At 41.4% G+C, this 17340-nt stretch overlaps 1 protein-coding gene across 1 annotated transcript in view; it reads left to right on the top strand.

Annotated features, from left to right (window-relative positions):
• BCAP29 (B cell receptor associated protein 29) overlaps nt 1-17340 on the top strand; it is a 30245-nt gene that overhangs the window by 7892 nt on the left and 5013 nt on the right. The window contains exon 4 of the mRNA XM_025207397.1: nt 5703-5814. Within this exon, the coding sequence (XP_025063182.1) occupies nt 5703-5814 (112 nt within the window). The remainder of the gene's footprint in view (nt 1-5702; nt 5815-17340) is intronic.

Below are 17340 nucleotides of genomic sequence, written 5' to 3'. Positions count from 1 at the left end.
ATATATTGTCACTGAAATGGAGATCAGCTTGTTCCTTTCAACTCTTGCTATCTGATTACATCTTCCTCTTTCTTTCTGTTCCTTTCTCTTATATGTGTACGTGATAAATGGCTGAGCTCAGATGACTACGTTCATGTGTTAAACTTGTACCTGAGCAGCCATTTTTATGTACATCGGGTCTTCATAAAGAAGTAAATTAGGGGCAGACTGGCTTCTCTTGGAACAGTCTATATTGGGGATGTCAAAGATACAGCCTGCCGGCCAGATCCAGGCTGTGGAGCCCTATCATCCAGCCCATGGTGCTGCCCATGGGTCTCAGACTTGACCTACACACTGTATGTAGCATATGCCCCAGACCAGCATACAGGACCAATCCAGGGCACATACTACGTACAGCACATGGGACCTGATGACTTCAAGACCCATAGCCTGTGTAAAAGAAAGTTTTGGCATAGCCACCAACAGTTGCATGATGTTTTTGGTTTGGTGGGTATTGGGGTTTTCTGTTTATTTTGTCAGTTGCCTGCAAAACCTGTAAAAGCATTAATTCAATATTCATTGTTAATGGGACTTGATCTCTAATAAATATCAACTTCAGAACTTGCCCGTTCATATTTTGCTGGAAGTGTGAACTTTTAAATATGGAACTAGTAAACTGGGAGGGAGCATGTGCTTGCTGTGGGTGGTCTGTGAACAGAGGCATTGCTTCAGAGGAGGAATTAGTCACCTGAGGGGGGAAAAAAGAGGTCCAAGAAACAATTTTTGGCTATCTAAGAACTTTAAAGACAGGACAATTATTTGAGTTGCTGTGATGCATCATCATACTTCAAGCAACAAGTAAAACAGGACTGCAAGTTTCAAAGCATAGTAATACCTAACTTCTACAGATCATCTAATCCAATCCAAACCGCTGCTTGCACCACACAAGGCAGAAGTCAGTTTTTTGTCAGCCAGTCCTATTCTAGGCCAGTTTTTTTAATCTCCTAAAGTTAATTTTTAAGGCTGCTTCCATCTTTAATGTTCTGCAAAGGACCAATGAGTCATGTTTTTTTCTTTTGGCCTTGAGACTAGCAAAACAGGGTTTGTAAGGGAAGTATGTTACTTCGGCCAGATTGTGAGGGCCAGCCAAATCCACCTTCCTACATATTCTATTTGCACAGCTGTTGGTAACTGCCCTCTCCAAGATCTCCACATTCTTATGTTCTCTACCTACTCTACTTGAAATATCTAGCACAGGCTCAACACTGAAAGAAAGTCCTCTAATTTCCCTTGGAAAGACTTGTTGCTCTTCCATTCTCTATGACTCAGTACATACAGAGTGATGTTTATGACACTGTTACTAAAGGTTTGCAACTCAGTGCTGATACTGATGATATTAGACTTCTGTATTGGGATAAGCTTCCAAAAATCTGTGTCTTACCAACTTGATGACTATCACAAATTCAGTTATCAGAGTTATGAAAGGTGCTGCCAAAGGTGCAAGTAAACTACAACATTATTCAAAGCTATTCTTTCTAGAATGATGGAATCCTTTGCAGTCATAATGACTTTCATAATCTTTGTTTTTTGTCTTGTTGATTGTAAGACATCATTGTTTAGCAGTTCTAACCACGATATTGGTCTTTTGCTGCATTTCATTTAGGAGTGTATTCAGGAGACAGATATCATCAGCAAAGTCTAGATCTCCAAGGACACAATCTATCATGGCATTCTGTTTTCCACGCTAGAAATCTGTTGCATAGCAAAGTGCACTGACGACACCAAATCACAAAAGTGAGAGGACACACCCTTATCATTTAACTGGTTATTTCACTCCCGGTTGGAGAAGACTGTAGAACATGTGGATGATTTTACAAGAGAATCCATTGATTTCCAACATCTGCTGCAGATACCCTTTGTCTATATGATGAATGGCTTTCTGAAATTTAAAATGAGTGGTAGCTGCTGTTTGTCCCTTTTGTTCAGTGATACTGAGTAGTGCAAAGAAGTCATTGATACAAGATCCAGCTTGTTCTTGAAATATGCTGTCAGTAGTCTGGCAGATTCTGTTCAGAAGGCCTTCATTGGGACTAACAGAAGTATTATCCCATAAGAGTTAGTTTCAGTTGCTTAAATTGCCATTCTTAAGCAATTTTATGAGTTTCTCCTCCTATCATTCTGGGGAGGTGCTTGTCCCCATACTTAGTTGAAGAGCCATGACAGAGTCCTTAAGTTCTCTTCACCACTTGCTTTGAGCAGATATGCAGTTATTTTATCCTGGCCTTATAGTTAGTTGACAGCTGTTTAACATTCTCCTCCGCCCCGAAGGTGACTTCCATGCAATTGCTATAAAGTTCTTACCTATGTTGTTGGTGTTTGTTTTATGTGGAGGTCTACTTAAATATAATATAAGTTCTCTACCCATTGTTTAATTTGTTCTTTGAGGCTGGTGAAAATATTTCCGTTTTTCTTTTTTTGGTTTGCTGTAGCTGCAACTGAAATAGCTTGCAAGCCATTTTATAGTCTGGTTTACAGCTCTTCCACTGGCTGCTGTCTCTGCTTCTAAAGCACCTCTGTCAATATATATTTGTCTTTCCTTGTTGAACTTGTCTACTATTTTATCTATTCTTTTATTCTTTTTCCATTTAATATCCTGTTGCTCCTTAGCATTAAAGAGGTCCTGCTTTGCTTATTTCATTTTGGCAGTGGCATCCCATGTATTCTTACTGACCCCTTTTTTCCTGCTCTTGGGAAAATCCTAGTATGTTCTCAGCTTTATTGACTTTCATTTTTCTTGGCCCTTCAAGCCTTTCTTCATCACAAAAGGAGTTCATACCTATCAAGATAGAAATGATAATTTGAGAGGTGAAGATCTAACCCCATTCTTGTTTGACCTTTCTGATATATGAGGGGCTGCTTGCAAGACTGATTCAGCAAGCTATCCAAAGGATGGAAGGGCAAAAGCTAGCCCATAGATTCACACAGGGTGTACACTGGTGAGGCCACATATGGAGTACTGTGTCCCATTTTGAGCCCCCCGCACTATAGAAAAGATGTGGACAAGCTGGAGAGAGCCCAGCAGAGGGAAATGAAAATGGTTTTGGGGTTAGGGCACAGGACTAATGAGGAGAGGCTGAGGGAGCTGGGCTTGTCTACAGAAGAGAAGACTGAGAAGGGATTTGATGGCTGCCTTGAACTACTTGGAGGGGGTTCCAAAGAGGATGGAGCTAGACAGTTCTCAGTGGTGACAGATGACAGAACAAGGAGCAATGGTCTCAAGTTACAACAAGGGAGGTTTAGGTTGGATACTAGGAAAGACTTTCTCACTAGGAGAGTGGTGAAGCACTGGAACAGGTTACCTAGAGAGGTTGTGGAATCTCCATCCTTGGAGGTTTTTAAGGCCCAGCTAGACAGAACCCTGGCCGAAATGATATAATTGGGGATGGTCCTGCTTTGAGCAGAGGTTTGGACTAGATGACCACCTGAGGTCCTTTCCAATCCTAATTTTCTAGGATTCTGTGATTCCATGGCATACTAGTGTACCAATAGATGGTGCAGGCAGAAGTGCAGCTCCCAACTATAATTCAGAACAACTTTTGCAAAGCATTCTGAGTTATGTTATCCCAGAGCAAACAGAAGTTCACTGTTGGTTCCAGGGGAGAGGGGAATCTAGCTGTGCTGGGAGCCTGCAGCCAGGTTCCCATAGCTAAAGCCAAGCTGTCTCAGAATGGGAGGGGGAAGACAGCAGAAGGAGCTCATTCTCAGGGCTCCCCAGCTGGTGCTGAAGGGTGAGGTGGGTGAATTGGAGCCCCCACCTCAAGGGGTGGGAGGTGGGCTGCAATACACCTGCCTTACCTTCTGGGTAGGGGGTAAAAAACCCCCAGACTGAACTCCCTCTGCTCCCTTTCTTCCCTCCCATTCTGAAAACATCTACAGGCTGGCAGCCCTGCAGTTACAAAATACACTACTTTATGTAACATCTTTATTTGATACCTCATGCAATGAGGGGTCAGATTTTCACCCCGTTGGCCATTTTTAAGCTATTTACAGCTGTGCACTTGTGTTTGGTCACAGCTTTAAATTGCTTTCTGTGGCCAGATCAGGTGAAAATTGTCGCTTCTGTCTGCATCCAGAATGACAGAAGTGTGCTGTGAGATCCTACTAGGAGTAAATGCTCTCATCCCCACCCCTACTCCAACAATACTTGTGACTGCTCTAGGGATTCCCTCACTGCTGTCGCCTTCCCTCCCCCAGGCAGCCCCTATTCCAGCTCCCTTCTTGACGCTCTCAGATGTGCCTTCTGCCACGAGCAGGAGGATGGACAGATGCATAGACAGAGCTGTGCTTTGCAAGCCAGCTCATCCCCTTCACTCTTGTGTTCCTGGGGCTGGCAGGGTGTGGTTGCTGGCATGTGGGACACAGCAGTAGCAGCCTCAGCAGCAGGGGCTGTCCTGGTTCACAGACGAGGGGTTGGGAGGGACAAACAGTGAAAAGAGCAGGGCATAGCAGGGTAAGGTCATACCCCCACCACTACATGAGAGATTCTCAACTTTTTTAGCCTCAAGGCTCCCCTCTGTATCTTTTATGAATTTATATCTAGCTCATTGATTTTCAAGTGGGATGCTGCAAGATTCAGAAAAGTATGCCACCAATTTTAATCCAGAAAAAAGTGTGCCCCAGGTATCGTAAGTTTAGGAAACACTGGACTAGACAAAAGGTGGTCTCCTGGACCTCTAGGCTTAGGGGTTGGGTGTGAGACTGCCCCTCACTGCAAAAAATATATATTCTTGTCATAAACAGAAGATCTAACCAATCTCAAATTCTTGGAGCAGTGGATAGTATGTAGTTCCCATCTTAACAAGGCTTTTCTTGATAACTGCAAGTGCTTATCTCAGAACTAGAGAAAGTTGCATCTAAGAGCCTAAATAAATGATAAATCACAGTATTTTATACAAATTAAGGTTAAGAGGTAACTTGCTTGCAGACTGTAAATAGCACTACAGAAAAGAGAGTTCTAATAGTAAACTGCTCTTCAGTAGAAAATGATGAGATCCAGTGGCTGGAAGCTAAAATAGAAAAAATTCATGCTAGAAATAAGATACAACTTTCAAGTAGGGTAACTAACTACAAAACAGAGAATCCCTATATCCGTAGGTAATCTATCACTTACGGACTTTATTTGAAGACTTGGCACATTTTTTCATAGATTCATAGATGCTAGGGTCGGAAGGGACCTTAACAGATCATCGAGTCCGACCCCCTGCCTAGGCAGGAAAGAGGTCTGGTGCTGGGGTCAGATGACCCCAGCCAGATGTCTATCCAGCCTTCTCTTAAAGACCCACAAGGTAGGGGAGAGCACCACCTCCCTTGGAAACCCATTTCAAGTTTTGGCCACCCTTACCATGAAGAAGTTTTTTTCAAGGACATTGTATAAGTTAAACAGAAATTATGGGCTTAATGCAGAATGATTTAGTGATGTTCTTTAGCATCTTTATCCAGGTTATAATACACTGTCATAACTGTTCATTTTGGCCTAAATTATTATGAATATAGGTTCATCTTCCCTTTCTTCCCCTGCCCTGAAAGGGGCTGAGCACTTATTGCTCCTATTGACATCGGTTAGAGTTATTGATCTAGGTTGATATTATTAAAGTTTTTGGTATTAACGTCTAGTAGTAACTTAAGCCAATATTAACTATAACAACTAGTCTGTTTTCTAACAGGCATTGAATGAAAAGGGGAAGTATAAAAGGGAACAGGCACTGGAAGCCTCCAACAAAAAACTGAGGCAAGAAGTTGAGTACCTAACAGATGAATTAAAGAGAGCTTCAAATGGTAAGCTGCTGAATTTATTTCAATGAAACTGACTAGGCTTTAAGTAGGTTATTTCTAAAACTATCAAGAAAAAATGCAGGTTGCTCATATTTCTGTATTCCTATAGGTTTTATTTTTCTATTAAAATAAATAATACAGAAAGATCCCTGGACTAAAATAATCCCAAGTACAACACAGTTGATTTTACTGCTTAGAAAGGCTAGAATCTCAGTTGTATTTGGCCTAGGACTCCAGGTACAGACCAATGTCATTTTCTGTCTTGCAGTAAATATTTTAGTTCCACAAAGTTGTATATTGTAAACAATGGCAGTGTAACTAAGGTGGTAGAGTTACAGCTTGGAGCTGCTTTCATTCTGTGGAGTATGTCTTGATCAAGTGTTACAGCGAATAAAAGATCAATTTGTAGGGTGATATATGTGCTAAATGACCCTTCAGATCATGTATAATCTACCCCCTCATATAAAAGGAAAGTATATGAAAAGTTTGTGTCCAGTACAGTGTGCCTTTTAAGTCACAGATATAAGTCCTTACTTGAGTTCTGTTTCTTACTGTAAAAGAGTAATATAGTAGCATTTCTCTGAAAAAAAAAAATCTATAAAGAGAAGTTCTTTGAAGTGCTTTGTAGCACAACACCTCTTATTGGCTCCCATGTTTGAGGTCTAGGCTGTCAGAACTGCTTTCTTGGTTAATCAGCACCAAGATAAAAGCAGATTTTACCTGTTTGAGGATGTCTTATTTGGACCTTGCAAGGTTCCTGACATTTGTGAATACTCACTTGTCTGAAATTAATGTTTTGGATAACATCACTCATGACCTTGTGAAAATACAAATGCACATTTAAGCTACCCCAAAAATGATATATTTTTTCTTTTGCAGCCTCTAATGTGCTGTCACTGTAAGATAGCAATGTTTGTGAGATCAGTGTTCGGTGTTCCAGTATCATAGTGTGCCACTGCTAAAAAGCTACTCCAGACATTTTAATGAATCATTATAAATTGTCAGGTCTAAATCTGGTGGCAAACTTCAGAACAGCTGTTTTTAGTTGGGCTTTATGCAGCAAGAATGATTTTAATAGGAGGGGGGTCTCCTCTATCCCTTTCCTTCTGAGGCAGGTTTGATTATGGGCTGTGCATCCCCTGCTGTTTCTTTACAGAAAGGGAGAAAAGATTGCCTTTGAAGTGACAGGCCTAGTGAAAGGAAAATGTGAAAATGCATATGTGTATTTAAACCAACTGGCAATATGGAGCATTAATATACTGTAAGCTTTTTAATCGGGAATGTTATAGAAAAGTAGGGTGTAAGTAGTTTTAGCACATGCTGTTTTGGCCACAGTCCTCCTGCAGTTTGGGGGGGCCTGCTATCCTGTACACTTCATTTTATATTTTTTAAATAAAATTTGTAACCAATTTTTCAACATACACAATTAAATTTGATTAGCAACAATCTTCAATTAATGATGTTTCATTTTCCTGGGGTCTACGTTAGGCTCTTGTTACTTTCAGCTAATTGACAATCAGTTAATTTAAGGTACTTAAAGACTAAGGTGGATACATCCCACTCATTTGATTCAGGCTACATCTTCTGAATTTGTATAGCAGGTTATCAAAGGGTATCTTCTGAAATTTCAGCAGTGAAATTAAGGAATAGAATTTGAGGTTTCATGTTAATAGTAAAGACTAGTGCATCAAAATGGGGTTTTTCATTTTGTTGTGTTTCAATAAGCACTTGACTAAAACTGCACCATTTCTTTCTTTGTATTTGCATAGTTGGAAAGAAATGTGTCTGAAAGCTTTTTGACAAATTGTGACATCTAAAACGCAAAATAAATGATAAACTTTTATGGTTTACCTTTAGCCTAATATCAGTAAGATCCAGTCTGCTTTGGCTGGTATGTAAAATTACTTAAACAATTGTGTTTCTGCTGTTTGAATGGAAGTCTGTCTGCAGCATATTGTGATATGGAAGTACTAATGAAACAATTTGTTCATAATGCTGGGGTCATTTTGAGTGGTTCATTTCCATTAAACAATAACTATACATGAATCATAAAGCTGTTAGTGCACACTAGGAAAGTTGCACTCAGACTTGCATTTAGGACTAAAATGTTACTGATTCTAATTTTGGTAATCTAATGTATTGTACAAGTCCATGTGCTGGCATCAAAGGAAAACAGAACTTTTTATAATGTTCTTAGTTCACTATTTTTCTATTTCTGGGACAAGAAATGTTTAATATGAACTCTTTCTGCATTTTCCACTCATGTAATAATGTTGACTGTGTGCAAAGAGGGGTCCTTCAAAGGAATAGTCTCTAATTCAACCTGGTAATTCATCTGACAACTGCAAAATGCCATTTCTTCTTTAAGATTTTTATTTTTTGTTCTAGTGAAGACGAGGCAAAAGAAGGAAGGGATTATAGATGAAGGCTTTACCTAAATCTGAGGAAAAGTGTGGAGGATGTAACAAATGTCAGCTAGTCTCCTTGCCTTCTCTCCCCCATTCTTAATACTGGATTTTCTGTCTCCATTTGAGGCCTTTTTTAACATTGTGGTAAAAATGAAAGAGTGGGTTTTTATTTTCCTTTATTGAAGACCCACATACTGAGGGCTTTACAGGCACCCAGCAGTGTGTTAGCACATTCAGAGCCTAAATCCATTTCTAGCATACCTGGACATGTAATAGCACGTCTTTAGAAAACCCTTCTGAGATGGTATTTTATAGATACACAGGCATATAATGAAGAATGCCTTAGTAGTATCCAGGAATGACTGAGTACCCTTAGAGTTTAATAAGCCAAAAATTGGACTCCATAAACTGTAAGTGTGTCTTAAGAATATGATTAGTTACTCTAAGAAAATTTTGATTTAGATTCTTGGGGGATCTCAGTTTGGGTGCTAGAATTGTGCCTACAAGCTGGTACATATTGAAATGTTTGGGGATTGTTTTTCCCTTGTGCAGAACTTGTACATACATATTTGCAAGGACAGTTTTAGATGCTACTTTTGAAAATATAAAGGTGCTGCAGCATTTCACCTTTCTAAATTGCAGTCGCTGATGCACATTCTAACCTTATACATTGAATAGCTTAGCACCATTTTGCTAGCATTGTTGTGGGATTCTTGGGGAAATTTACAATACAGATTGGTCTGCAAATGGAAACAAAGTCAGTCTGGGAAAAGGGAAGTTCTGTAAAGTAGCCATCCTTTTCCTTGGCAATTTAAAAAATGCCAAGTGACCAGGTATTAATCAGACCTCTTTGCCTTCTCTTCTTACTCATGGCTCCTGTGCTATAGGGACCTATTAAAGTGTGAAATATCTGGAGAATATCCAGGACCATGGGACTTTTTCCTGGGACTTTTCCTGCCCACTTCAGTTCACCTTTTGTAGATGCTGCACTCACATATGATAAAAGTTACAGCTTTATTTACAAAACAAAGTTCTGCGGGTTAACAAATATCAAACATTGCAACAGAACAGACTCCTGTCACCCCTTTCTGGCAGGTTGACCTCTTCCTCAGTAATATTCCACATGGTGTGATCCATCCTGAATCCTTCTACCTGTATCTGAAAACACAACTGACGCACTTGTCCCAGTATAGTTCTGTTCTTCCATAAATGAGTCCAGTCACAGTAATTTCTTGGGTCAGACTTCTTTTCAGTGAGAAACCAAAAAAAAAAAAAGTGTAATAGTTCCATACCCACAATAACTTATTTCTGCTCTTTCCAAACTCCCAGACACAGGAAATGTAGCTACTAACACTTCTGTTGTCTTGCCTGGTGAGAGAGACACATTCAGTTCTTTTATTTAGGTTCTGTAAAATGAGCACCTGTTACATTTTAACATTGATGGGTATGTGTAAAATTTACAAATGGTATATTTACACAAATAAGTTGGGTCCTTAGAGACTCGGTCTCTAAGCAACTTTGAAAATTGGGCTTGGCCTTTAAGTCACTTAAATGTCTCTGAAAACTAAATGGCTAGATCAGGGTTGTTCAATTGCTAAGCCCGTGAGGGCTACACCAGCAGGGGCAGCATGCCACAGGGGCTGAACCAGGTGAGCCACAGACTCCCCTCCACTAACCCCCTGATGCTTCATGCACCTGCGTGGGCACCCCCTCCCACCACTGCACTGAGCAACCCCCTACTGCTGCACTGCACAGGCATGATTCCACATATGCACCCTCTTAGGCACCACCCCACCCACCACTGCCTCGTGTGACCTAGACTCTCCCTCAGCTTCCTGTGCTGTGCTGCACTGTCCTGCCCCCAGGAGAAGCGGCAGTCAGAGGAGGGGTGGAGCCCAGAGACTCCATCTGCAACACGGAGGGAGGGAGGGCACAAATCAACCTTTTGCGGGCTACGTGCAGCCCATGGATCACCTGACGGACAGCTGTGGGCTAGATCAAAGTCAGATTTAAAAGCAAAACCTCTCTTATTCTGGCCATGTGCTTTAAATACTCGAGACATAGCCATGTCCACAGCTGTATTTGAAAGCGTCCTGTACAGTGCAAAATGTCATAACCATTTGCAGTTATAATATTCCAGAGGGATAGCACTAATTGCAGTGGGGAAGGCTTTTGCAAGGCCCTTTACTTCACCCATATTATAGATTCTGAAATTCCTCTGTAGTGAGAACAATTTCATTTGAAGCTATAGAGCTAATTGTTCCAATTGTTTGGGATATTTCAGTACCTAAGCTTGTGCATGCACAAAATGAAAAGGCTATAAAATACATGAATTTAGCCTTTATTCTAAAAGTTTGCTTAATGAAAAGGTCTTCATTTTTGAGGGCTGTTTGTCCAGTGGTTGGAATGCAGAACTGGGAGTCTGTTGACCGCAGTCTTATTCCAGGTCCTAAAGATGCTTTTCTGGTATAATCTCAGATAAATATCTTGGATCGGAGGTTACGACCCACAGAGCCTTTGGACCTCGCCTGTGGAGCTAGGGTATCAGTGGCATTCGGCAGCAGGGGGCTGTCCCTGCACTATGTTGCAGTTAGCTGCCTGGGCTTCTGCAGAAGGGAGCTCTGTCCAGGCAGTGCCATAGGCAGCATGGGCTCTGGTGGAGGGAGCCTTTGCTGAGCCATGCCACAGATGAGCAGCAGCGAGAAGCAGTGATGGCAGCTGGGTCCTGATGCCCTCCGGCCTTCAACCCAAGCTGGGTCATTTTACACCCCTCTGCCCCCATCAGAACCCCTGTTTTAGATTATTTTGTACCTTGGTTTCCCTGCTTGTCCAAAGGGGAAAAGAGGTCTTTTGCATGCAGTCTTCCACAGTAAAAAGTAGTACCAGTCTTTAAAAAGTTGCACTATGAGCAACACTGATAAGTTACAATTATTGTATGACTTGCTTGACAGCAAATGCTGTGAGTTACCTGGTTTCCCCAGTAAGAGATTAGTATATATGCCGTGGAATCACTGTGCTTATCTACTTGGCCCTTGACAATTTTCCATCTACTAGGCTGTAGTAGCCTTCTTGGAGCAATTCCAGCCCTCTTCTGTGGCTCAAGCAGTAGGAATCCCACCCCTATCTAGGTGAGTTGCTAAGCTTGGGAGCTGGGTACAGAAAAATTTAATGAGACGACAGGAAGTGCTAGACTTGCATTTAAAAGTGTACATGGCTCTCTAGTCGTACTTAAAGGCATACAAATGGTTGAATTTTTGTAAGTGACTTTAGTTTTTAGGTTGCCAAAATTATTTTTCTTTGGGTTTCTCTTTAGAGCACTAGGACATTAAATTCAAAAACCTGTTTTAAGATAACACAATCCTAAAGTGACAAATAACGTAAATTTAGATATATTGAACCTTTGTATTTTTCTGTTTTATTCTCATTATATGATAAAAGGCAGACTGTAAAATATATATATATAATATATGCAGTGCAGCCAAACACACATTGTAATAACAATTAACGTAGGTGGGGATTTAGTTGGCATTCTGCTGTACTGCCTAAATTGGTATGGAGAGAAAATAATTTTGTAAAGGCAACACTACCTCTTTCTCTGTGACACCCCCTCACCCCTCGCAGCCCAGCCTTCTTCCCCAGCAGGGATCAAGTGGGTTTGCCTGTATTTTCTACCAATAGGGGAGAAGTGGATAGGATGATTGTCCTTGGCTTTCTTGTTAGCTTTAGGTGAGGTACACCTGTCATGAGTGTGTTTTAGTTAAAACATTGAAACAATGCAGTGTGTTGTTTGCTTTGTTGATCTAAAGATATTTTGTTCATGTTTAGAGATAGGTTTGTTTTTGGTTACAACCAAAGTATTGTACTGTGCCTTGTAAACCCCCCCATTAGTAAGTATTAGATCAAGTTAACACAATACTATTATTTAAAAGATTTCATAGTCCAATGTCATTATACTACCTAAATATTAAAAAGAACTGGGAAGCATGGAGTAAGTTTCTTTTTCTTTTTTTTGTCTCTGAAAAAAAAATATTGACGATCATATGCATAAATGTTATTTGCCATAGGAAGATCTAGAACCTATTTTAAACTGAGTGTAAGCCAACTTGATGGCTTCCCATGTATTGGTATCAAATATTTAACAACAAAAATAGGAGTAGAGTGGAAATTAACAGGGATAAGAAAAGAACAAGAGTTTTTCAGTAAAGATAAATATAAAAATGAGTCCATTTGTCAAATATCTGTGGGCAGAGATAACAAATAGGGCTGTGCGAAGCTTCGGGTGGTGATTCACTTCAGAGGAGATTCGGCCCGATTCGATGGCTGAATCGCCAAATCCAAATCAAATCAGGGGACCAATTTAAAGGTCCGAATCGATTCAAAGCTCTCCAAACCTTTGGAAAAGATTCGGAGAGCTTTGATGATTTGGACAGTCCCTGGTGGCTGCAGCAGGAAGCTGCAACTGACTCCGAGCTGGTAAGTACTAGGGGTGGGAGAGGGGGGCGGGGAGGGGGGGGGGGCGGGGGGAGACCCCTGCCCCTGCCTGCCCCAGCTTGGTACTTCAAAAAAAAGCTCCGGTGCTCACTAGGTGCTGCCGGGCGGAGGGGGGGCGGCAATCCCCACTGCCTCACGCTGCACTGGGGGCTCTGCATGAAACCCATGACCCCCCCTTGCTCCCCCAGCCCCCACACAGATGCCCTGCCCAGGCCAGCTCCGGCCCTTTAAGAAAAAAAATAACCAAGAAAAGCTCCTGGACTCACTGCTCCTGCTGTGGCTTCGGGGGCTCGTGCAGAGCCCCCCACAGGGTGTGGGGCAATGGGGGGGCAGCAGGGATCACCCTCTGCCGGCAGGAATGGTGAGTCGGGGGGAGGGTTTCAGTTTGTTTTTTTCTTAAGGGGCCAAAGCTGGCCTGGGTAGGGCACCCATGGTGGGGCTGGGAGTATGAGGGGAGGGATCGGGAGGCTTGTGCAGAGCACCCCACACAGTGGGGGGCAACAAGGATCACTCCCCGCCTGGCAGCAACCGCAGAGTCGGGGTGTATTTTTCTCCAAGTGCTGGGAGCTGGGGCAGCCATTGCCAGGCTGGGAGCGCGGGCAGGGGATGGGCCTGGCCTGGCTGATTCGGAGATTCGGCAACAGCCAAATCTCTGAATCAGATTCAGCCGAATCGAATCAGTCCCCCGAATTGGCCGAATCCAAAATGAATACTAGCCGCTTCACATAGGCCTAATAACAAGCCTCTTCTAGTCCAGGGGTGGTTGGCCAGCCACGTGAGCGCCAAATGTGGCATGGGCAGCCTCTGTGTGTGTCACATGGCAGATCAGGGAGGGGACAGTCAACACAACAGCAGATAGATGTGGAAACATAAAATAGCAGCAGGTGAGGCAGAGGGCACAGGGCAGGAACCAGAAAGCAGAGCAGCAAATCAGGCAGAGGAGCAGATTAGAATGCCACTTAGGGAGGATGCAAGGCTAATTTGTGGCACCCACTGTTCCAGTCTCACCCTCTGCATGTAGGTATACCTGCTATTCCTAATCCACGCCAACAAAGGTCTGTCCAGCTTCTTGGACCCCTCCAGTGAAGGAGATTCCCTAGCTTCCCTGGGAAGCTGGTTCCATTGTTCCACTTCTAGGAATGACATTAGGAAGATTTTTTCCCTAAAGATTTAATCTAAAACTGCCTTCCTGCTCTCTAAACCCATTGCCACAAAAACACTTTTCTCCATATTCTCTAAGGCAAACTTTTGAATATCTAAAAGCTGCTGTCATGCCCCCTACCCACTGCCTCCTCTCCAAACTAAAATATACCTAGTTCTGTCGAGCTTCCCTTATGGCTTGTTTTCTAACCCCTTTATCTTCATCATTTACTTCTAGAACCTTTCCAGTTTACCTGTCTTCCTAAAACATGGTATCTGAAATCTGATCCCATACTCTCTCAGGACAAACCAATGTGAAATAAAATGGTGTTATCACCTTTCAAATCCTTGTTTTTCCTAAATGCGAAGAGCAGTGGTGAAGGCTTAAACTGCTATTGGCAAGACTGTCTTCCAAGGACAAGGAGAAGGCCTTGGAAAGACTAGCAGAGTTGGGCAGTAAAAGGAAGAATATAAAGAAATTGGGTGATCTCTTGTTGATGTAGAAGTCAGTAAGAGTTCAGGGGAGCCAGGTTTTCCTTTCCTTTCTAAAAGGAAAAACTAGGAAGACCATTGCAGTTTAAGGGAGGATAGTTTTGATCTAGGAATAGGTCATCAAAAGAGAGAAAATCGAACAGAATATCTAAAAACGCAGGTGATATCATCCTTCTTTTGGTATATGGACTGCTGGAATCTGAAGATCTGGGAAGGCATAAAGAAGTGGTAATGGAATGGATGAGGATTTTGGTAGAGTAGTCATCAAGGTAACAGCATGATAAAGGCTCTTGTTCAAAATAGCACCCTTCCTTTCACTAACCGTTTTCTGTGGAGGATATGAGAACAGCATCTTTCTGAGAGATTTTTCCATACATCTGAAAAGAAACAGCCCCCTGACTGAGGCAGCTCACAATATAAGGATGCAAACGTGATCAGAGGAAGGAGAGCAACAAATAGTGTTGCTGTTTTTTTATTTTTATTATTAATAATCTTGATTTACTATAAATCATTTTTATGTATTGTATCAGACTTTTTTTTAAATGGGTTTCTGGGATCATGTATTAAACTAGCAATTATCAATCTCTGCTGTATCATGGCTAATTTGAGTGGGCCATATGTACTGTAGGAATACTTGAATTAGCTCGAGGTAGCAGGAAGGGTCTGTTCATGGTAGTGCAGAGTTCCATGAAGGCTAAGTAAACTGAATTAGCCTGTATCCAGCAACCTGGCAGCGCTGTGAGACTGCTTCCCAGACCCAAAACTAGCTTGGGTATCAGCATGCTACACCACAGCATGCAATAAACCTATCCTCTCAGTCTCTTACTACATTAACTAAAGAAGGTAGTATATTTACTCCATAGTGGAAGGAAAGGGTACAAAGGGTCCCATTGGTAAAAGACGTGTTCAGCACTTCTCAACTGTAAAGCTAATGCATTTAAGAGACCTCAAGAATGTCATGTTGTGCAACATGATGGACAAAGGGGTTGGAGTTCCTTTAGCAGATACAGAATTATTGCTTCTACCTGTTTTTTAAAGTATATTTCATTGTCATGCTTATAGCTGCTTTATCCTTTTCAAATCCCACATTACAGTGGAGTTTTCTTCTCATTTCAAAATAAGCCTGTTGTTGGGGCTAACTCCTGTAACACAAAAGAACAACATACCTTTTTTATCAATCTGTAATATTTTTGTTGATTCAGGAAATCTCTAATGGGTGCTTAAATAGAAATCTAGTTACCTACTTATATTAAAGATGATGCATGAAATTATTGTGTCCAGTCCGGCAATATTTGCTCTTAGGTAAATATATTTAAGGTTAGTAGAAACACTTGCAAGATTAGGCCTATATTTTGTGTTCAGAATGCTTATGGCACCGTCTGGATAGACAAATAGTTTTTAACAGTTATGAGACTGATTCCTGTAGGTTAATATTCATGGAAATTACCAAAAACTAAATCTGAAACAGGTTACATGAGACACTCAGCTGCAATTTCTCACCACTACTGAAGAGACTAATGAAATCTTGAGCTATATATGAAATATCTATCTTCCTGTTCAGGTTAGGTAAACTGTTGGTCAAACTGGAGGGAAGCCAAAAAGCCAAAATGATACTACAGTATACAGAAGATATTTTAAATGCCAACCGTATAAGTTCTTTGAACTGCCCAAGTCTGTCTAAATAGACCTGACTGCAGGGTGCCAATAAATAAGACTCTTTACACTGACATATGCTGGCTGTACTGCAAAAGACATCCTCTCTAGTCAAAAGGACAAACAGTTCTGAGTATTCTCCAGAATGAAAGGATGTACTACTGGGAAACTGACATTAATGACACTAGCACTGGCCTTGGTATCAGAGGTAATTGCAGTAGTTGTTTATGCTTTCCTAAAATTGGGGAAGGGGGATTCTTTAACTTTTAATGAAGAAATGATAGTCTGATCAGAATTCACATCTCAAGCGTTCTTGAAATTGCTTGGTATGAATGCACCATTGGTTGTAGAATGAGAGCCCTTTCCTGTATTCATCAAAAAAAATTTCCAGACTTCAACAGTAGTTGCCCCAAAATATTAAATGATGAACTAAACTCTGACCCTCTCAATGTCTGTTTTTGGATGCAAGAGATAAAGCAGAACACACCAAACATAAGACTGTTCTATAGTTCAGGTAGGTAGCAAAATTAATTATAAGATCATCAGGTTATGATTCTTGTTTAACCACCTCAGAAAAGAAAAGTGAAGAGAAACTCATGCATTTTATTACTTCTAAAACTTTCCAGTATAATACTGTTGGGTTTTACTTTTCAGAGATAATATTTCAATCTCCTTTAACAACCAAATGTCTTTTTATTTTAATTTGGGTTTGTTTTAAAAAAATGAAGATGCTTCAGATTCACATTAGAGCAGCTGAGATTAGAATCAGGCCTGTAATGTTTTTAGTCACTACTGTCATTGATGTAAGATCAGAATTAGGTATTTCAGGGGAACTTCAGTAAAGGTAGAATTGAAAACTTACTTTTGAACATCTGAAAGACTATATAGATATTTGTTCATAAAATGCAGCAGCCTTCCCCTCATTGCACCTGTACAAATATAGCTCTCAAATCTACATCTTTCTGTGCCACCTCCTTACCACCTCTGCTGGTATTTTACTCATTTAACATCCTTTTGTCTCTACCCGGTCCTTCACCATGCCCATCTCTGCCACCACTCCTAACTTTGTGTCCTCTTCTTATCTTTCTTCCTTCCCTCCTCTCCTCTTGCTGTATCTGTGTTGCCCATCTTGTACTTGGATTAGAATCTGTTTGGAGCAGAGACCATCTAGCATAGGGATGCTCAACCTCTATCCCAGTGGGACACATGTGGCCTATGGAGCTATCACATCCAGCCCATGGGGCTCCTTATGGGTTGGGAATTTGGTGGCAGGAGAGCCATGGTCATTAATATGGCCACCCTCCACCTGCTCAATTCCCAAACCTCAAGCCTTATGTTCCAGCCA

The sequence above is a fragment of the Alligator sinensis genome, unplaced genomic scaffold (assembly GCF_000455745.1).
Source record: "Alligator sinensis unplaced genomic scaffold, ASM45574v1 scaffold100_1, whole genome shotgun sequence".
NCBI classification, from domain to species: domain Eukaryota; kingdom Metazoa; phylum Chordata; order Crocodylia; family Alligatoridae; genus Alligator; species Alligator sinensis.
The sequence above is the reverse complement of the archived record's forward strand: the minus strand, read 5'-3'. Positions and strand labels throughout refer to the sequence as shown.